This window comes from Berghia stephanieae, chromosome 3 (assembly GCF_034508935.2).
Source record: "Berghia stephanieae isolate SIO BIC M18660-M18661 chromosome 3, UCSD_Bste_1.3, whole genome shotgun sequence".
Classification (NCBI taxonomy): Eukaryota; Metazoa; Mollusca; class Gastropoda; order Nudibranchia; family Aeolidiidae; genus Berghia; species Berghia stephanieae.
In genome coordinates this window covers 15967736-15991316 of record NC_088362.1, presented here as the reverse complement: position 1 = coordinate 15991316, position 23581 = coordinate 15967736, and the positions used below count along the sequence as shown (strand labels likewise).

At 33.5% G+C, this 23581-nt stretch overlaps 1 protein-coding gene across 2 annotated transcripts; it reads left to right on the top strand.

Annotated features, from left to right (window-relative positions):
* The first annotated feature begins 1156 nt into the window (after positions 1–1156).
* Positions 1157–22051, top strand: LOC144967220 (zinc finger CCHC domain-containing protein 8 homolog). 2 transcript variants are annotated; one of them, XM_078904170.1, is made up of 16 exons: positions 1157–1910; positions 2826–2868; positions 3689–3854; positions 4669–4749; positions 5812–5918; positions 6711–6779; positions 7681–7827; positions 8159–8230; positions 9010–9158; positions 10737–10811; positions 11380–11447; positions 12895–12972; positions 13875–13995; positions 14594–14703; positions 15723–19720; positions 21764–22051. In XM_078904170.1, the coding sequence occupies exons 1-15, from the start codon at positions 1451–1453 to the stop codon at positions 15879–15881; spliced, it is 1905 nt and encodes a 634-aa protein (XP_078760296.1). In that variant the 5' UTR covers positions 1157–1450; the 3' UTR covers positions 15882–19720; positions 21764–22051. The 2 variants fall into 2 exon arrangements, with proteins under 2 accessions (XP_078760296.1, XP_078760295.1); XM_078904169.1 differs by having other exon boundaries at positions 15723–20690; positions 21766–22051.
* Positions 22052–23581: the final 1530 nt, after the last annotated feature.

The window sequence follows — 23581 nt, the reverse complement described above, 5'->3', positions numbered from 1 at the left end:
TCTGCGTTTCTGTAACGGTTTGAGTTTAACGGAAAGGGGTGTTAACCCTTTGCCAACCCCCAACCTGGAGGACCAGGTGACTCAAAGATGGGGGAATCACACACCATTAGTCGCCTTTTACGACACGCTGGCTTGGCGTTGGGCTATTCTTGACCCTCTCAGTTGAGGGACCCCGGACACCACACGGGGACTTTCTGATGGTATCGATAAATATTCTTCCCTTTCTCACCTTTCCAACACTTCCTCGTTCGTATACCTGTCTGTCCATGATAGCCTCAACATTCTTCTATACGCCCACATCTCAAATTCCTCTAACCTCCTCGTACATTCTTTGTCAAGCATCCGCGTTTCACAACCGTATAAAGGGTACTTAAAACATATGTTTCTACTACTTTCATTCTGGTCTTCAACTTTAGGTTGTTGTTTGACACAACTGGTCGCATTTTATGGACCTCATATCAACATAAAATAGATCAAGTTCAAGTTTAAGTTCAACGTCTTTATCTGCAAAAGGCAGATTGCCCATCACTGCCGACTTTATACAATTATGTGGTGACTTTCTCCATTCATTGTGTTATTGAGTTGAAAGATAAATGTTTCATAGTTGACCAAATTTGTTGTTGTTGGTAATATCTAGGATTTCTGGTGGGAGAGTGTTCCATTCCTTGATGGTTCTTGGGAAGAAACTGTTTTTATATTTGTTGGTTCTGTGTGTTGGATTGTGAACTTACTGCTATGATAATTTCTTGTGGATGTACAGTGTTGTTTTGTGAAATACTGTGGTAGAGTTACTGCTGTTTTGTTGGAAAGTACTGTTCTGTGTAGAAGTTGGAGGCATTTTTCTTTCCGCCTACGTTCCAGTGTTTTCAGCGAAAGACCTTCTATCTCTAAGAACAATGACAGAAGACCGTGATAGGTGGAGGGATCTCATACAGAGGATAAAAGAGGCGGCCGAGGCGTCCCGATCGTATGACTAGGAGGCGAAAGGAGCCAAGTCAGCAAGTTAGACTGAAGCAGATCTCTTAGGGAAATCTCATTTTTCTGGCTTGACTTGAGGAATCATCCAGGGCGACGTAGAAAATAATTGTTATTCTCCTTGGGCTATATATATGAGAACATCAGTTACCAATGTTGTCATTGTCAGTTGCTATTCTATGTCTATATTAGTGTTACAAAGATAGGTGTTACACGTTGCATTGATAACCGACTCTATACAGATAAAGGCATTTCTCTCCGTATGTACATAGTGTTGATATGTTAAAAATAAGTACTATTATTGCTGGACATAAAGACTGAGATTTTCCCAAAGCATTTGATGATAATGGAAAGAACACCATAGTGTTTATTTCTGTGCACGAGTAGCTATACCAAGTCCATTATTGATAGATCCCCGTCAACGTCTCTTTCAGCCGCTGACGCCATTTTCAATTTTCCTTCCACCGGGTTCAACATGGCGGACGTGTTTGGAGATTTTAGTTTGTTCTCAGAATTCGAAAAAGAAAGGAAAGAGGAAGGTACTTTCATTAGTTTCGATGAAAATGCTGAACGCTCGAGGATTATTTTTGAAGGGTTTGAATCGGATGAAGAAGAGCCGGACAACGACGATGTCCCTGCTCCAGATTCTTCAAAAGATGAACCCGGCGAGTCGTCAAACTCTGGTACTGGTGGTGATGCAAAACAATCAGATGAAATTCAAGAAAGTACCGAAAAAGATACATGCGAGGACAACGATAAAGCAGAGTCAGTGAATGGGAATGCAGTAGACACACAAAAAGCTGAATGTGCAAAGAATGAAAAGCTATCAATTGAGAATGAAAAAGCCATCGAATGGCTAAATGAGCAGCTACACAAAGATGCTGCAGAAGAAGCAAAACTAAACTCGCACAACATCAATTACGTAATATACGAAAGTATCCTTTCACTGTTTATATATAGCTAGTTGGGTTCTAATGGAGTTTTTTTTTTTGTTTTGTTTTGTTGTTGATGATAAATTGTAACTAACAATCTCAACATTTGGGATTTCGGATTATTATTATTAGGATTGTTGATTAGGATTCCAGTTTCAGCCTTCTAGACAGGGGCCGATTTTGATTTAGTCATTTGTGATATGAAATTCTAGTTTGGGGTTGAATTTAATATGAATAACAATTTTACGCAATGACTGTTGCATTACTTTTCATAAAGTAACCACCTCTGGTTACCCAAAATAGCGGTTTTTGTTTCATTTTAATTTTGAATTTTCAGTTTCAGAGATCAATCTTTATTTTGGTGCGGTGGATAACCCAATTGGTCCATTGCTGTAATGGAAATATTCTCAAACTTCTGCAGAAATATTATCCATTACTATTACTATTACAACAATCAACACTGTTAATCAACCCCATGATTATTGCACTTGGTTATCATTATCAATATCAGAACTGCATATATTTATATTTGATATTAAATCCTACCTAATTCATTTTTCTGCAACAAGTAATTCACAAGAGTTACTAATTGCTGTAATTATTTTGATCAAGGGAATCTGTTCTGGTGCTTTACCAGAACCGGTGATTTAGTTTTCAAACGGAAAAGATTTGCAGTTGATAGGTCTGAATAACCATTAACTAAGCAAATGTTCCAAATGAAGAACAAGACAACCAACACATCCTGAGTCTGAAAGATGAATTGAAACTTGTTTATTTGTATTTTTTTCAATAGATGAATATTGTCACTGTCGCCTCTTGATTTATTGAGATTTACTTTAGAATTTGTCTATAAGTAGTATAAGTCCAAGTCTCGGGTGATTTTTTTTTTTCCCAGTCTTTTCCTTAACTGCATCATAGAAAATAAATATAGACGGTTTTCCAGGATTATAGATACAACAAGGTGAGTTATTTTCAATTTGCTGACTGTACTTTGGATTTTTATTGAGTTATAACATGACCTGTACTAAATATACTGACAATGACAGTCCAACCTACACACATCAGATTTAACATCCTACTTATAAAGCTGTTATGTAATTAGTATGAAAGTAACTGATATAACGACTTACAATTACAATTTACATTGATGCCTGAGTTCTGTGCAGTTCGGCAATATTAAGTTTTAAAAAATAAGGAAATCAATTAAATTCACTCAGCCTGTCCTTTCAAGGGCAGAAATCCATTTAAAGTTTGAATTCCTTTCTTTTCTTTGTATTTTAGTCTCCCTTTATCATCAATTCAAATCATCTCATGACCCTTGCCTTTATTAAAAGGAGATTTATGGTATTTTCCCATTATGTAAGAAAATGATTGAATATTGATATAGCGACTTTTGTTTACAGGTACACAATTTTGGTCGTCTCAGCCAAGTTGTTAAGCTGTACTTTGCATTTGTCCGTATCAGATCTTAACAAAGGCTCTCTACAGTTACAAGATTTAACTTAGTGACATTCTGTTGATCTGTTTATTATTCAATACAGTCTTTATAATCTTTTCTTTTAAACTGATTGACGGAAATTAAAAAGTAATTGCCAAGATAATATCTGTCTGATACACAATGAAAGAAGTCAGATTATACAAACACAATTTCAAAATCTTTTAAATAATATTGTAACTTTGTCGAAGTGGAGGGATGAAAAAAAAAGCTTTTCACAGTAATCTTGCACTCTTGCCTCTTTTGCTCTTTGGGCATATTCATTTACATTTATTTTTATTTTCAGATATATTCAAGATGAAGAAAGTCCAGCTGTTCAGCTTTTGTTCAGCAACAATTCATTTTCCCGCAAGTACAGGCAGCAAATTGAACAGTTCATCAAGGGGCTTTTGTGGAATGAGTTCTCGTCTGGTACCAAGCCATCGGAAGCATTTCAAGAAGTTGTAGTGCGAGTGAGTTGGACTTTAGGTTCACTATTTCTTTAATTGATTAATTTCCTTCCATTTCATAAAGTTTGTGATTTTGCTAGTGCTAGATTTCTTCTTATGTTTACTTTAAATCATGTTTTGATATAAAATTTGGCATCACAATGTATGTTTAATTTAACCTGATGTCTTTTTATTAATTGAACAATGCTGCTGCTGCCCTCCGTTACAATTCTCAGTAGACTTATCAAAAACAATGATGCATTGTGCTTATGATTAAATACTACAATCTTTTTTTTTTTGGTAAATGCTATAGTATAAATTAAATGGAATTAAATGTGCTCAAAGCACTTTACAAGGGGTCCGAAGCATATTGCATATCTTGGATAAGATATGCCTCATGTGAGGTGCTATTATTGCTATTATGATTTTAAACAATGCTGTTACTCATTTTTCACCCAAATATGGTGATGAACTGTGAGTGGAGCTCCTTTTCAAGGACGGCACCTACATTGGGACTACAGACCACGAGTCGAGTGTCATAGTCATAGCGCTAGACCATAAACCACACACAGAGTGTAACAGTTAGTATTTTTCTTTCATAGAGGACTAAGAAACAAGATTGTGAGAACATAAAATGAATTCTTCAAAAGTATAATAATCATGCTGTCATTTTTAGGATAAGATGATGGTCTGAAGTCCTCAACTAACACTTTCCAACCAAATAAACCAAAAAAAAAAAATCATTTTTTTTGACATTATATGATAATAGTAATAGCGTTATTACTTCTACAAAAGTAAGATTTTGTCTACTTTTCCTTTTCTCCTCTCCTTTCACAAGCCTGGTGCTCCAAGTTGCATTGAAGTCAACCCTGACCTCAATCCAGAACAAAGAATAGAAACAATGAGACAAAAACACACTGTGAGTTGTATTTATTAATATTTTTTTTTTTCATTATTGTGGTCAAATCTAAGATGCCTTTCAACTTTTATTGTCTTTTAAATACTGAACATAATTCTAATAATTTTCCTTGATCAAAAGATGACAGAAAGTTCACACTAGATATGGTCAAAAAGTGATGATTCTATCTCCCCCATTATGGAACGTCTGCATTAGCTGAGAGTGCCTGTGAGTTAGCGCATTGAGTTCCAAGTTTTAACGATGTCGTTGATATAGATCTATTTATGTCACCATCTTACCGAAATGAACTTGGGTAATGTTACAAGCCCAGAAGATCTCTTAAGATCTAATGTATTCAAGCTAATGGTGGAGTTATCATATAATTCTTTGTTTCACAATAAATCTTTTAGTATAATAGCACCTCAATATAGGAAATCCCTGTTATATAAAATCAAAAACTTAGGCACTCGAGAGTGACAAGAATAATATCAAAAAGCATTTTTTGTATGAGAGCATATTACAGCAGTTCAATGTCAATTTTAGGAGAATATACTATGATGTTTTTTATTATTAGTATTTTTACTTTACTCTGCATGGTTTAAGTGTGTTTGTTTATACTTGGACGTGATTGTGTGTGGGCAGGAAGGGTGCGCACTAGAGTACACTTCCAGCTACAATATTTGACACACTAGAGGTATCATTATTATTATTATTATTATTATTATTATTATTATTATTATTATTATTATTATTATTATTATTATTATTATTATTATTATTATTATTGTTATTATTATTATTACTATTACTATTATTATTATTATTATTATTATTATTATTATTTATTATTATTATTATTATTATTATTATTATTATTATTATTAATATCATTATCTATTGTTGCCATAGTTTTTGATGGTATTATTTTCTTTTCTGTCTTCCACTATCTTTCCTCTCTCATTTACTTTCTTATATCTGTATTACCATGGTGTATGGATGTTGTGATTTGAGCATTTTTGCTAATAAATCAAGTATAACAATACCTAGTTTGAAATGCTTTTTTTTTTTATCTCCTGGTTTCAGTTTATTGGGAGTTCCCAGTTCCACAACAAATTCCAGATTGATTTCCTTGGCTGGCCATTTTCTCTGGCAGAACCAACACGATGTAATGTCAACTGGGAAATTCCACTGTATCCTTTAATTTTTATCTATAAAATGAAAATGTTGAGATAACATTTTCAGTTCCGCTAATTCTTTCGGACAATCAGTCATGTTTAAAAAGTTAGTTATTTCAATGCCTCTTGTTGTTCTGTAATCTAATAAGTTAAATAATAATCTTATTGAAAATTAAAAAGAAACTTGTAAAATTATCTCACAAAATTTATCAGTTTATGCTAAGCATTTTAACGGACTTTCCTCTTGTAATTTGAATTGTCATGGTATATTAGATGACACTTTCAAGCTTATTTATTAAATTATTTAAAAATAAAAGCATAACATATTTCAGAAATGAAGATCATTGCCTGACAGATATTGTTTTGAAAATGTATTATTCTTTTTTATTAGATCATTCTGTAATTTTTCTTTCACAATTAATGCATTTCCTACGCATCAAACATATCGTCAAATTAAGCATGGATAGCGGGACGAAGGAATTACACTGCAGTCTGATTAAGATATTCTGCATTAAGATAAACGCTCGCTTAAAATAAACTCTGAGGCTGGTCCTGATTTTTCTGCTCTAAACTATTAGTAATTTAAAACATTTCAGATAAACTCCATCCGTGAGCTAGTCCGGATAAGATAAAATCATCAATCTGGATATTTGCACAACTGGGATAGACAGGGAGTATAATTATAGTCATTCGCTTTATCATCATTTAAAAGAAAAATCTCATTTTGAAAATACCTTCTTAAATTAATACCACTTTCCAAATAATAACCAAGTACTCCCTAGTGTTTTAAACCTTAACTTTTATCAGTTACACTCAGATATTCAATGAAGTCTTTGCTGACCCATCCAATAAAGGAAAATCTCAGCAAAAGAAAAAGTAAGAACTGCTTTGATATTTTTATTTTTTTTTTTATTTTACATTTATTTTTTTTATTTTTTTCTATTTTTTTTTGGTTTTTGTGTGTGGTCATTATTCTTATTTAAAGTTCATTTGAAAATTGCGTCAGTTGTATGCAAAAACCTCTTTCAAATCAGAGTACACTGATGCTTTAGGGCCATATTTGGGATAATTTAGAATTTTATCCGCCAAAATCTGATTTTTTAAACCAAAATTTTACAAGAAAGGTGGTAATAGCATTTTTATTTTACATAGATCAGATATATTATTGAAATGAACTGTACTACATCTATTCTGAATTGTTTTAAAATGATTATTATTAAGGATAGAAATTATGCATTTTGGGTTAGTTACAGAATACATTATCTCTAATTTTAAAACATTTTAAAAATAATGTATCCAGGTTTGGTTTTGTTTTCTCTTTTTTGGGCAGGTTAACTCTCTAATGTTCTACAATAGGGATTTCAATTACTAATGATTGATGGTCAGATAGTACAAGTTTTATCATTGAATCATTTCATCTAGTTGTCTGATTTCAGCTAATCTACAGCATGCATCTCTTGTAATACTTTTATGAAATGGGCCACTTTTTGCTTTTTAAAGATAACATTTCAACATTTCAACTTCTAAAAATTAGTCCCTAAGTTATACATTTATTTATGAAATTTAAAAGTTTTAATATATCCTTTGCACTCAGCTCTCAGAGATGTTTTGTATTGAAAAACGATTTAGAATGATTCATTATTACCATTTTTTTCCACCATTACTTTTGAACATTTATTTTGATTTAGTTTTTTTTTTAAATCCCTTATATGCTTGCTAAGTCTTTTGCATGACAAACTTTATGATTTGTTCCAATTTGATGATTTGTGTTTCCAAGGTTAAAGCCATCATGTTGGAATTGTGGAGAGGAAAAGCACTCAGTTGCTGAATGTCGTATGCCTCGCAATCCAGCCAGGATTGCAATAAATAGGAAGGAGTATTTGGAATTGCAGTCACAGCATTCATCCAACAGCAATAAATTGATGTAAGTTATTTGCAGCCTAATGTTGAAAATTTCAGATTGAGGAAAGTCAAGCATGTAATACAATTAATGCAGCCATATTTAAAGAATGGATTTTAGCAAAGTAAATAAGTGGATTGCTATCATAGATAGTCTTAACGTTATTATTGCAAATTAAAGTTTTAAAAACTGCTAATTCCATTTTACACATGTTTACCAGAGAAAGATAATCTTGATATGCAATCGGTAGACTTTTATCAAACTTGAATAAAATCAATAGTCACATTTCAAAAATTGACATGATGATAGGTAGATAACTTAATTAATGAATTGTTTTATCATATATATATTGAAGGAATGCTACCCGTTACCACAAAGACCCAGAGATTGCCTCCAAATATGCCAAATTTCAACCAGGTCAAGTAAGGTGAGTATTTCTTGTTTCTCCATGACATTTTACAGTCCTCCATTTGTCATTTACCATTTCGTTCTTAAAAGTGGTCAGTCAGTCGTGAGTTTGCTTGAACAATTGTTGATCTATGTTTCTAATACAACCATATCCATATTCTTTTTTTTTTTAGCGAGAAAGAATTTTATCAACTCTTAAGAGGTGTTTTGGAAATGAAAGGAATTAATTCTGCATATTTTACTGCATTTTGCACGTGGTCCCCACTCTAAAACCATGTTTTTTTGTCCATTAAATAACTGTCAACTTCCCTGTAACTTTTGCTGAAATGGCTTTATACAATGTTGCAATTTGCAGTAAAATTGAAACAAAACAAAACAGACACCCCATCTGAGGTTTATTCAATGCTTATAATTTGATTTCATTCAAAAGCTGTAATTCGATAATCACCAATATATTGGAACATGATAGTCTCCACATATACATAATAAATGTTAATTCTCATTTATTCTACACAATACTTTTATGAAAACTATGTCCTCTGTACTTTATATTTCTACTGTATATAGGAACTTAACTGAAAAACTCTGTACCCAATCATTCATCTCACTGAAGTTGGAAGATTTCATCCTCAATGGCATGAGCACCCCCAAGGAAATGGGAAACATACGCTTTTATATGCTTAATGAAGAAGCAAAGGAGAAGAAGAGTAGGATTATTATTAAATGCCCCAATGTGTATAGTGTAGATAGTTACTATTAATAACTTATTCTGTTCTCCTATTTGGCATTGTATTTCAGTAAGTCATTGTCAGATGCCATGGGTTTACGAGACGACCAGTTACCACAATTCATCTACTCTATGAGACTCTATGGCTACCCACCTGGTTGGCTTGAACAAGCTAAACAATTGGAGTCTAATGTTAGTGTCTTTGACAAGCATGGAAGAGGTAAGCAGAAAAGTAAACAGATGTGGTTTGATAAATGTTATTCCGTTTAGGGGCTCATCCAATGCCTCACTAATGTTTCCAACATTTTTGTATATGAATTTTTCCTCTTTTTTTTTTTTTCTCTTTTCCCTCAATATTATTTCCGTTTGAACCAATTAACCAGACCTGTCAATCCTCCAACTATAATTGGAACTCATCAGTATTGGTCAATAATCGATCCACCAATCTTATAGATAGAATGTGCTTGGCTAAGCTCACAACATTGTCATCTGGAAGTATGACGGACCAACACACAAAACTATGTGTAACCTTAAACGTTTATAGTCTGGCTAATACAGTTTTGTGAGAATTACTCATAAAAGCGGATGGCAAAACACAACAGTGACGTCAACTTCGTTCTATCTATTCAGAAAGAAAAATATGTTCTTTAAAAAAGTATTAGCCAAATGCCCTGCTCCGATTGTCCTATTTCATGGTGTGGCAAAATTCCCTGCTTTACAAAGCATCATCGATGTTCAAACTTCACACTTGGTAGCTTCTCTCTTGCGATTTGAGTCAGTGAGTCAAAGAATATCTGTGCTATATTTAGGCTTCTATAAAAGTATTTTTTCGACAATGACATAGTCGATATACAGTGCAACCCCGATGTAACGACATCCGTTATAGCGACATTCCCTGTATAACGACATGGTACTCAGGTCTCATTTTATTTTACTATATATCATTAGTAATAAAAACCCCTCTATAGCGACGTACATTTCAGCAAAACCCCTGTATAACGACATTTCTGGTCCGACAAACCTTGAAGGTGTTTGTCTACCATGAAATTGTTCGTAACTATTACAAGTGGTATCTTCCATTCTATGTATGTTGTCTACTCGTAATAAGCCCAGAGCTAGTTCTTATTGTAGCCAATGAAAACGCTTATTTTTCAGCCAATCAATAGTCACATTTGTACAACACCGCAGCCAATCAGAAGGCTCGCCTTTCACCAATCAGAAGGCTCGCCTTTCACCCAATGAATGCCTGTGACAGGTCAACACTGGACTGTATATAAATCCTTTGTCCACTCTCCATTCATTGCCGGTCCCAAGCCCGGATATACTACAGAGGGAAAATGAAAAAGTATTCATTCACTACACAAGACCCAAAACACCTCCTGATATACACACATAGGAAACCTCTCTGTAACGACATCCCTCTATAACGTTTTCCCAGTCCCGACGATGTCGTTATATCGAGGTTGCACTGTAGTTATATTCCGATTGAATGAAACTTCGATTGTACAAAGTTAAAGATAAAAGGATTTTGTTAACATGTTACGGTGAATTTAACTTTTTTTGATTCCTTATTGATATCCCCTTTGGCTTCGAAATCTAATTTTCTTTTCGCCCTAATTTTTAAAAAGCCAAAAGATTTTGTCGACCATTCTGCAGAGGGTGGTGTAAAATACAAATCTGATTTTGAAGAAAGTCCTGACTTTTCTATTTTCCAGCATTTACAGATCCGATTTACTCTGGTGGTGCACAAGCTGACAATTCTAATTAATTTTGTTTTTGTTTTATATTCAACTTTCAGCTACCTCAATAACAGGCGAATATTTAGAGGATGGAGAATTGAATGAAGAGGGAGCTGAAAAGAGTCAAACAGCAGGTAGGCTTATTCATCTCTTTTAGCCTGTGTGTAGAAGTTACATTTCATACCATGCCTTCAGTCATTTCACATTAGTGACTCATCCTTGAACCAATGGATAAGAATTGATTTTAAAGAAAAAAGAAAAAAAATAACCAGAATTACAAAATTCAAGTCTTTTGCACTGTAAGAAACTGCTTTCAATATTTCCGTGGAAGTTATTAAATTCAACTCAACAACTTTCATGATAAAGACTTTCGATTCAACCTGACACAACACCATTTTGTGATAATTGGTCACATTTCTTTCTGAAACCATGATTTCAATTCACACCTATGATTTTAGGCTAAGACATATTTCTTTTTCTTCCTGAAATATGGATTTTTGGGGAGGATGTGTTAAGATTTTTTGTGTTTGTTGCCCTGTGACAGGTCGTTTTTGTACTGTTTTATAGACGATTTAAATTTAAAGCTTAAAGCTTATAAACTTTCACGAGTATCTAGGGCATGAAGTAGACAGGGAACCTGGTAAATCAGTTGGGAATGTTTTGTAATAATACTCCTTGTTGGTATTTATTTTATTTTCACAGACTACGACATTGACAAAATTATTGAATACCCTGGCTTTACAGTCGCCATTCCAGATGGATGTATCGATGTAAGTCCTCATTTCCTCATTTGCAATCTAATATTCTTATATTGATATTTGCATACCAAAGGCTTGAGAGGTTAAGAATAGGAAGTGAATAATCTGAATAGATGTGAAAAGTTTTCATATACACCATGTTATGTGTACAAAATTTGATTTGATAAAAGTTATGAAACCTAAAATACATTGATAATGCTTCAAATCCTGTACTTCTTATATTATTAGTAACCCAATTCAGTGGGTGTGCCCTTCACCATGTCAAATAGAAGTGAAAAGTTTTTAATCTTGAAATGTTGGTGCCCAAGGAAAATTTTGATCTCATGATTTAGATTTTAGGCAATATTACAAATACCAACTCTTTCACCGTTTTGAGGCCCATTGAATGATGATGGAGAAAAAGGGTTATTAATACTTATTAACAGGATATTTTCAAGAGAACTTTAGATTATTATGCATTGTTGTGGTGTTACAATAAGGTCTTTAGCACACAACATGACCTAAATTAGGCTGGTATCTGTAGATGTTTGGGAACATTGATGGTTTGCCCTTAGGAAAGGCATTTTACATATATTTTTATTTCTATTGATGATGTAATCGGGATATTGCAGAAAGTACTTTGTGTGGACAACCATCCTATCCAAAGGGTAGCAAACAGTTGGTACTATTCATGTAACATCATAGGATGAAAGTTGGTTCCATAGACCGTATGACTCTAAAGGACTGTTTTTTACTTTTATTGTAGCGTATGGTGCTTTCCTTCTCTCCCCACACATCCTCATGATTTTAAAAATGGATGTATCAAAATTTCATGACATATGATGCACCATTAAACCAATTATCACACAGTCCATTCCCATTTATTCCTGCCTCAATAAACATAGTCATTGGTACATTGGTGAATATGTATGTTATGAGCTTAGTCTTATTAGTATTAGTATTTGCTGTTGTAATCAGGACATGAAAATTATATGGATATTTACACTTGGCTTCAATTTAGTTTACTCAGGAAGGCTGAGTCAACAAATGAGTTCCTAAATTTTATGATAATGTCAAGCATCAATAAAATATCTAAGTCTGAAAATTTTCCCTTTCAAGTTTTTATAGAAAAAACATTGAAAAATCAATGTTTACAAATATTGTTAGGATAAGATGGTGGATCTTTCTATCTCAAATGAATTATCTTCTCTGACAATTTGTCCTTGGTGTCTTTGCAATTTCATTATCATGATCCTCAGTTTAAGGTACACAAATTTCTTACACACATTTTATATAAAAAGTGATATGTCACATAAAAATAGCGGAGACAGTTGTTTTTTATTTTATGTATCTTATTTCATTGCTTACATGTCGAAGATTTTGAATTTATTCAAAAGTAAAAGCAAAAACAAATATAAATTCTAAAATTCTCTTGCAGAAAATAATTCTTCATAATTTATTTTTAAAAAATGTAATTTAGGAACATGAGACTTATTCTATGCCCCCTATACAAGAACATCAGCTGAAGGAGACGCTAATGAAGCAGTCCAACGAAAAGGTGAGATTTTCAAATATTGCATTTTCACCCTTCCAAAAGAAGCTAATGAGATGTTACATAAGAAACATAATTTTTTTTAAAAAGCTGAAACAGACCGTTTCACGGAGGATAACACTGATTGCTCTTCTTAATTGTAGGAATATCCAGCTATTAGAAATTAACCAACAAAACAATTTTGAAATATTCTTGAAATATTCCTATATCCTTTGTCAGACCATGGTGTAAATAATGCCTCATGTTAGGCCATTGGTTTCAGTATCAAAAATCTTAAGTCTTTACCGAACAAATGTGTAATTTTTCCATGCAAACTTTTACAGACTTGCCAACCAGTGTGATTTCTCATATTTTAGTACGCTTTGAGGTCCAAAATATGACAATCTGGGAATGTTGACCAAAATATGCTGAGTGCAAAAAGTCTGGATTTGTAACAAAAAGTGGAAGAGTATGATTAAACTGCCTTCAGTTTGATGTGAAAATGAGTAGCCAGATAGATATTTGCGAAAGGAATTACTGGGTTTTTCTCTAAAAATCCTGTAAATATTTAATTTGAAAGGTTACTGATATTGAAAATATGATTTTTAGGGGGAAAATATTTTAAAAATCAGCCTAAATATTGGAAAAAATATGATAAAATCTTTTTAAATGGGTAGGATTGGTTGGCAAGTCTGCTTTTATTTCCATTCCATGAATTAATGATGTGGTTACTGATGCAGACTTACATATCACTATGGTACAGCAACAAACCTGAATGGGAACTTTGCAATTTATTTTATTGTGGCTGTTCTCTTAGTCCACTGTCCTGATTTTGCAATCTGAGAATAAAACTGTCTCGCACTCATTGCATCTCAACTGTATTTAATCACATTTCTGATTGCATATGTTTTCCTTCATTTGGTCCACAGGCATCGGCAAAGAAGAGAAAGAGGGAAGCTGACTTAGAGGAGAAGCGAAAGGCAAAGGAAGAGGCAAAAAGAGCCAGATTGGAATCCGGAGAGGAGGGAGAATTAGAAGACACACAAGAAGGTGAGAATGAGACAGACATTTTAGATAATCTTTATTTTTTTATTCTTGACTCAATTACAATTATAGATTTTTAGATTTATAAATGGTAATAGTCCCACATTTCAGTTTCATACCTTTTTATCATTAAATATCTCCATGGTTCATATTCTGATTCTTTTGTTGTAGCGGGCTAAATTAGAAGTCTAATGAAAAAGCTCCATTCAGCTTCAGAAGAGAGGCAACCAATTACAATAGCAAGAATGACAAACTAGAAATTAAACAATGGAATATCCAATATTTGTTTACTCAATAATGGCAATAAACCATTAGATATCCCTTGTGCCGTGGGGAAAAACAACTTTTAAATTCAAAGGTTCCCATGGTGTAAATTGGCAAATAAATGAACTTTTGATTTTTATTTTCCAAAGAAACCATACAATTTTTTTTCTCTTATCTACTTTCAGCATTCTTTATTCCCTACTTAACTTCTCAACAAATTGATTAATTGTCATTTATAATACTTTCATTTCCTTTTAAAAGCAATTCCTTTTTTTTTTTTGGAAAACCATCATTGACTCCTACTGTTTAATAAATTAACATTGTTTTTCACCCACCTCAGTCACAGAGCCAGAAACGGAGGTAAAGGAGGAAGTTGCGACTCCAATATTAAACAAGTCATCATCATCATCATGTGTATCTCTGAGCAAAGACTATGGCACTCCTGTTCTGGTAGGTTAACAATGCTCAATTTTGTGCACATCAGTCCATTGATATTTATTTATCTATTTATTTATTTATACGAACCACTTAAATATTTTCTGAATTTGAATTTGACCTTTCATCTCTCCACATCATTGGCCCAATTCTGTATATTGTAAAATATGTTAGGAAGTGGATTTATAATATGGAATATTTTTTCCTGGGTGGGGTTCCTGACCTCCCATAGTGGGAAGGGAGGTACTTACTGTGTCCTCTTCCCCCCTATATCTATTTTCCAACATGCTTTCTGTCTTTGTCTTGGAATGAGATTACTTGGTTTTGTCCTGGCCCTGGCTGGAGTCCTAGCTGGGAGGGAAACAGTCAAATGCATAGTTATTGTTTTGGGAGATGATATTTTTTTCCTTGTAAATCATCTGTTATGTATTATTATATTTGTTATTTTGAATGTATAATGTAAGCATTTGGGTGTATTCCTCTTTGTTGGATTTTGTGCTTGTGTCCAGATGAGACTTATAGGTGATCTCAAACTAAGTACATTGGTGGTATGCTCTTGGAATCTTCATCTGATCCCTATTTGTTCCCAGTTCCCCTATATCTTATTTTTTCTTGGGTGCTTTAATTGTAATTCTGGAACTTTTTACTATCCCATTTACTTCCTTTTTACTGGCGCTGATATGTGTTGCAAGCGCCGTAAAACCCTGAAAAACGAAAATGAATAATTTTTCTTTGATTAATTATGATGCATAGTTCCTGAAATAAACATTCTTTATATGTTTCCACTATTTGCAACTTCTAACATATGGCAAGTACATCTAATCCACTTAAATAATGGCTCAACATAGATTGTTTTGTATATATGATAACAATTCATATTTGAGACTTTGATTTATCTATGACTTGTATGTCTTTTAGCACTCTGGTCATATAAATTATTATGAGTGCAGACACCATTCGTATGTCATTAGAATTAGTGATAAGTCATAAATTATGATTTGATACCATCTTCATTACTCTTGATTTTGTTTCAGGTCAGAGAAAAATCTGCCTTACCAGATGCATCCAAGTTTGGTTGTGGTGTTGAGGATCACATCCCATATGAAAACCTGCCAAATGCCACAGGAACGTTTGAAAAGATGAAAGATTTGATAGATGTCATCCGCAAAAAGAAGAAGCCTGAAAGTTCATGATGAGGGGGAAAATGGCTTGAAAGGGTCTTGCATTGCATGAATGTGATGGAGAGTGACTGTTGAAAATGTTTTGAAAGTATTGTAAATGAAACAATGAATTGTTGGCTTGAAATAGTAATTGAAAGACACGCCACTAGTAGAAAGTTTGTGAAATCGTAGATTGATTACAATGACAGGGATGCCCTTTTTCCGACTAAAGCCGCACAACCAGCTTTTTGGAATTTTCCGGCTGACCTTGTTCAGTAATGGTAAGTTAATTTTTATTTAAAGATGAAAGCATTGGTTGTTAAAGGCAACAGTTTGTGGAAGCTAGATGGATATGTATCTTTTCTATGGTTTAAGAGTGATAATTTGATGAAGAGAAGCTTTGCACAAAATATTTTCATATATGTTCTTTACGAGAACAATTTTCAGGCTTTTAAAACATTTTAGCAAAGGGCATCTCTGAAAATGAATACCAAACATACACAGTGCGGTGTAAACCAGAATTGAAACTAGTATTAAATAATTATCTTGTATAACATTTTGTTGATTATTGATTTGAAAGCAAGTAAATTGGGACCACACAATTATTCGAGAACACTTTCTATATAAAACTAAATAACCAACCCGTGTGAAATGAAATGTAAGGTTTTGAAACTATTTCATTTTTGTGCTGGTTTCTGGGTGTTTATGCATCTAACCATCTTCAAGTATATTTAGTATTGCTTTGAACCACAACTATGTTGAGAATGTAAATCAAGTTTTTTGCTGGGATTTCTTTTTTCCCTTGATAATTTAGAAAAATATTTGCATATCACTCAAAAGTTAAGAAAGGGGAAGGGGTGAGGGGAGTGAGTGGTGACACTAAAAGGCTTTTTTTTTTTAAAAGAAAAATTAAAGGCATGTAAACAGATACAATGTAATTGTTTAGGAAGACTGAAAATACACTTTGTCTTTAAAATAAGATCTGATTCCATGACTGTGACTGTCACCATCAGTGAAAAAACAATTTGTAAAACCTTAAGGCATTTTTTGTTCATTGAACAGTTAAATTTAGAATCTCACTAGAAACAGGAATTTTTAAACTTATGATTTGAATAGAAAAAAAATCATTAATTTAAACATTTTAAGTTATTGTTCCTAAAAATTATATTTGATAAATATATTTTTTAAAACTTCAACTCAAAAAATTCAGGATAAGATAGGTTTTAACTTATTTTAAGAAAATGCCGTTTATAACTTTACATTGCTTTTATAATAAACCTAACTTTCCCATTGTTTTAGAATTCTGGTCAAGCAACATTACTTCCATAGTGGGCATGGAGGTCACTTACTGTGTCTTCTATACCCCTATATCTGTTTTCCAACTTGGTTTTTGTCATTGTCTTGGAATGAGATGACTTGGTTTTGTCCTTTACCTTGCCTCTCTTGGCTGAGAGGGAAGCAGTCAAATGTATTGTTAAAGATTTTAGAGATGATTTTTTCCTTGTAAATCAATCTCTGTTGTGTATTGCTATATCTGTTGTTTTGAATTTCTGATGTAAGCATTTGAGTGTGTCCCTCATAGTGGTATCCTGTGCTTGTGGCTGGATGAGGCTTTTAGGTGATCTCAAACTATGCACACTGATAGTATGCTCTTAGAATATAAATCTATTCCTTATTTGTACCATTCCCCTTTGTTCTACTTTACTTATGTGCTTTTAATTGTAAATCTAGAGTTTTTTGACTATCGCATTTTCTTCCTTTTTACTGAAATGACTTAAATGAGTTGCAAGTGTCGAAAAAGCCCTTAGAAACAAACAAACAAAACTACTTAAAGTAAAATGATTTGTTGTGGGGGTAAGATAAAAAAAGAAATTCCTTTTGATTGATATAGAATACACTAATTGTGTAATTCTGTTGGTTTTTAAAATGAATCTATACAAAAATAAATATAAGCATTTTTACAACACATTTCCACCAATTTACCATGCATCAATGCACGTCACTATGTTTCATTTATTCCCCCAGCAGGTCATATGGAACCGTATTTCCAAATCATACAGTACCAGTTTAGTTTTGTACTAACCTCTGGCAATATCCGTCACTGCTTATAGCCATTTACACCTGAGTTATGTGAGGTAATGTATGTAAAATACCTTACCCAAGGACACAACATCAGGACCGGAATTTTCCATGATCACTGTCACCCACTCAGCCACTGAACTGAACATGCCTTTTGTGACATGAAGATACACCGTAATGAGCATCCTATGACTCGTAATACATTACAAATTTCATAATTTTGAAAGGGAAATCTTAGGATAGTATTCATTTTACCATATTTCTATACAGGTAAAGATCGCATTTTTTAAAAAATAGTCGTTTTTAGTGTCGCTTCTTCCCATAAAATACAAATTTTGATAATGAATACTATGGACATGATTACCTTGTAGATTTTGAAATGTAATGAAATAGAAATGAATGACCCTGTAGTATATTTGATTTTATGGGGACTTATTGGTTTTCACAACTCTGACGTAGATTTTCCACCATTGTATATAAGCAGGTTATCTTATTCATAATGCATGGGAAATTTATTTTGGTGTGATCTTAAGACCATTTATAATCGCATCTATGATAGATGCATGGTCAACCCTGCCAAACTATTCTCATCCGATCTTCATATAACATCTTTTATTTTTTTTATTTATGTGTGTGTGTGTGTGGGTGGGTGGGATGTGAAAAGACTTCTTGCTAGTAGACTGCTCAGGGTGATTCCTCCATCTCATGAGCAGTTTGGCATGAGGTTTATGTGTAAAAAAGCATCAAATGTATCTCATTAAGAGAGGAAACGGTCAACAGGATCTGCAATGACTTGTTTGTGGTACAGAGAGAATAATTCTACTGAATGTACATAGTCCAATTATTGTTTTACCTTCATTTTCTTTGTTGTTGTTTGTGTAGAGCAGTCTGGATATGAAGCTAAAGAATCATTTATGAATTTTAAATATTGGTCGTAAAACTATTTATTTTGATTGTACAATTTTCATTTGATTTTTATTCAGTTAAAAAATGTACTTTTTAATGACTATCAATGGATTACAAGCGAAGTCTTTAGTTAATAATATTTCCTTACTGGCAGCTTTAATAGCATAGTTTTCCAATAAACACTGGAATAATGCACACCAGGTGATTACATTTCATCTCTATTGAATCTTTTAGTCACTCGAGTGGATCTTAAAATTTAAAAGAAAAATATATTAATGATAAATGATGAAAATAATTATTGTGATAATCATAACAGACCTGATACAAATACTATTTTAATCTCTGTATTTGGCGAAATTAAGATTTTTTCCTCCTAATCTATGGTTTTGGAAGACCATGTGACCCACTGTCTCAAAGCAGTTTTATGTCGAGATGGTCAGGACTTTTATCATTGAATCTAGAATTAAAATTATAAGAAATGTGAACATTAAGCTTTTGTTCAATGTAAGATATGGTACTATTTCTCCCGTATAACGTTATGATTTAACCTTAAATTTCACATTTTTGGCTATAATTTCAGTTTTCAGGGCCTCGGTTCATCCCGACATAATGCCGTTTTGAGACATTAGGTCACATATGTAAAAATATTATTTTATTCAGAATCGGATGGATATATCTTAATCTTACACTGCTAATCTTCTCAAAAGCATTTCATTTATTTTGGAGAATAAGATTGGAATCATGTATTTTTTTGGTTGATACTGATACGGATTTCTTCCTTCAACTTGATTTGTTTTTGAAAAAATCATGCAGATTTTTGTAGCTGCTTATGGCAGGTCTGTAAAGATATATGGAATTTTTAATAAAGCATTTTTTCCCCCCTTTTTGTACAGATGATTACTTTTCTTAATTAATTAACTTTAAATTTCTCTTTTTATATCAATGTTGCTGGTGTCGAGAATGATGCAAGGACCTGTTGTGAGCCTTAATGAGACACGGGTTGCATTGTGATATTCTGTCTTTTAATGTTGTCACCCATGGGTCGCCTCCCAAAAATTTCATGTTGAAAGATATTTCAGGCAATGTATTAGGGATCGTTCTGGATATATATATACAAACCACGAAAAGTGGGTTGAGCATGTTTGTTTGTTTTTTTTAAATGATAATTTTTTAACTCAGTTTAAGGGGTGTTAATTCTGGGATATGTATCTAATTTTTCCTAGGTTGAATAAGTTGCTAGTATCTTCAAATTGACTTTAACTCCAGCCGTCAAAATAGTGCTGACTGGGTGGGGTTCCCAACCTCCCATAGTGGGCATGGAGGTGCTTGCTGTGTCTTCTATCCCCCTATATCTGTTTTCCAATTGCTTTCTGTCTTTGTCTTGGAATGAGATTACTTGGTTTTGGCCGGAGTCCTTGGTTGGGAGGGAAACAGTCGAATGTAAAGTTACAGTTTTGGGAGATTATCTTTTTTTTACCTTGTAAATCATCTCTCTGTTATGTACTGTTATTTTTGTTAGTTAACGTATGATTTGTAAACATTTGAATGTATTCCTCTTAGTGGGATCTTTTGCTGGTTTATGGGGGAAACTTATAGGTGATCTGATAGTGAGTATACCGATGGTGTGCTCTTGGAATCTATATCTGTTCCCTATTTGAACCATTTCCCTTTGTCTTACGTTTTCCTCAAGTCCTTCTTCCTTTTTGCTGACGCTGATATGACCTAAATGTGTTGCAAGCACTTTAAAACCCATAAAAACAAACACACAAAGAGAGCTGAACACACACACACACACACAAATTCATTTGAACATACACACAATAGTTTACTGCAAGCAAACCCACCCGACATATGGCGGTAATTAAGAAAGTTGTCTAATCACAATTGTAAATAGATGCATCTACTTTTAGTTTTTAAAAACTTTTCAACCAATTATTTACTTCAGTCAATAGTTTGGGGGGGGGGGGGGGGGGGGTTGGTTGGTTACCCATTTAATTTTGTTAAAAATCTGGGTGGGGTCTTTTGACTTCCTGTGGTGTGCTGGAAGGTCAATTGCTGTACTGTGTCTTCTTCCTCTTATCTGGTTTGTCTTTTCATGTTGCTCTCTGTCATTGTTCTGGATTGATATTGATCATCCTGTTTCCTGGTCATAGTAGGGAGTGATCGCTGGAAGGGAGACAGTTTAATATAAAATACCTTTCTTTGAGATAATATTTTTATCCCTGTAACTCATTTTTCTGTTATGTACTTTAACTTATTGGTTTCGAATATGTAGACATTTGAGTGTAAAACAGGCACATTGATGGATTGCTTGTGGAATCTTCTGTTCCCTTTTTGTACCAGTCCCCTCAGTGTTGATTTTTCAATGATGCTCTGAACTTCAGATTTACATCTTTTTTCTCTCTATCATCTTCCTTCTTACTGGTGCTGAAATGACCAAATAGTGTCGCAAATGCTGTAAAATCACTAAAAACAAACAATTTTTAATAAATAATATATGAAAATAATTAATAATAACAATCGTATAAACTCAAAAGGTTGAACAGAGTCTCGTTCTCTCTCTTTCTCTCTCTACCCCCTCCCTTATGATGACCATATAATATAACATCAATTTTTACCTTTGCGGGTGGTTGGATGGGAGCATCACCCTTGAATCATATACCTATGATGTTCGCATGGGTGTACGATCCGATAGTGATGTCGTTTCTTCTTCTCTTTACTAGCCTATCCTGCTTCTTTGGTTTGTGATTGTATTTTTGACAGGGGATATTTTTTTTCTGTAAATCTTCTGCCTGTTTGTCCTTGGTTATTTATAATTTAGCTTATGATATCTTTAGGTTATGATTTTGATTTACATTTGTACTATTTTTGTTAGATTGCTTGTTTTTTTGTTTCAGCGGTCTCTCATATGACCTCAATTGTGTTGGAAGAGACCTAAAGCAACAAACAAAAAAATTTTTACCTTTGTACCAAATGTTAACTGTAACCTCTTTAATTTGTTGCCAACATGACAAATTACACCGGTTAAAATTATTTCGAGACTTACTAGTTTTAAAATATATTAATGCACTCAATTCTTTAGTTTTCTTAGTATTCTATGCCATTTATCTCGGCCCTTTTATTGGGAATAATGTGCAAATTGAATAACTTTATTTTCTGCTCCTAAAAAAACTAGGGGTGCAATGGATGAAATAAAAAATGTTAAAAAACAACAAAAACATTAACAAGACTCATTTGTGTGGTGTTTCTTGTTCGGAAGTTGTATTTGTTTTATTCTGTATTTTATTTTATTTATTCAGGAAGGTTTGTCAATAGACATACAGAAGCTTATTTTATTCATATTCTTTGTTGACTTAACTCAGGAATAGGAAAATTTCTGATTCTAAACCTTATATTATCTTGCTGGGTGGGTTCCTGGCCTCCCATAGTGGGCAGGAAGGTACATACTGTGTCTTTTATCCCCTTATATCTGTTTTTCAACATGCTCTCTGTCTTTGTCTTGGAATGAGTACATTGATGGTATGCTCTTGGAATATGCATCTGACCTCTATTTCTGGGTGGGGATCCTGACCTTCCATAGTGCGCAGGGAGGTACATGCTGTGTCTTCTATCCCACCATACCCGTTTTCCAATTGTTTCCTGTCGTTGTCTTGGAGTGAGATTACTTGGTTTTGTCCTGACCCTGGCTGGGAGGGGAACAGTCAAATGCATAGTTATTGTTTTGGGAGATGATATTTTTTTCCTTGTAAATCATCTCTCTGTTATGTATTATTATGTTTGTTATTTTTAATGTATAATGTAAGCATTTGAGTGTATTCCTCTTTTGTGGATTTTGTGCTTGTGTCCGGATGAGACTTATAGGTGATCTCAAACTAAGTACATTGATGGTTTGCTCTTGAAATCTGCATCTGATCCCTATTTCTTCCCAGTTCCCCTTTGTCTTACTTTCTCTTGGGTGCTTTAATTGTAATTCTAGAACTTTTTACTATCCCATTTTCTTCCTTTTTACTGGCGCTGATGTAACCTAAATGTGTTGCAAGCGCTGTTATACCCAAAAACTCAAACTAAGTACATTGGTGGTGTGCTCTTGGAATCTATTTGAACCAATGTCTTACTTTTTCTTGTGTGTTTTAATTGTAATTCTAAAATATTTTGATATCCCATTTTCTTCCTTTCTACTGGCCCGGATAATTATATGACCTAAATGTGTTACAAGCGCCTTAAAACCCTTAAAAACAATTTTTCACCATCTCTCATGGTTATGTTTTATTGCTTGGTTTGTATAGTACTAGTATGATCTAAGGGCTAGGGGGATCACACATCTCTCCGCTATTCCCTGTATATATATATATATATGTAATATATATATATATAATCTGTTGTACCTTACATGTTGATTTGTGTCCTTTTTCTGTTTTGCCCACAGTCTAGTAGATAATCCGTCATTTAATTATTTATCTATATATTTTGTAACAATTTTAGAGTACCTTTCCACCCATAGTGGACAGAGAGGCACTGACTGTGTCTTCTATCCTCCTATACTTGTTTTCCAAATTGCTTTGAATCATTTTCCTCCTATTTCACTTTTTGTCACCATCAGCACTGATTTTTGGTTTCACATGGAAAATCTTTTGTTGAGAGGGAAATAGATTGATTTATCCCTTCATGTGAGATATTTCTTTCCTTGTAGATGGTCTCTCCCTGCGTAGGGTCTTTGCTTTGAACTCCCATGGTGGGCAGGAGGTCAC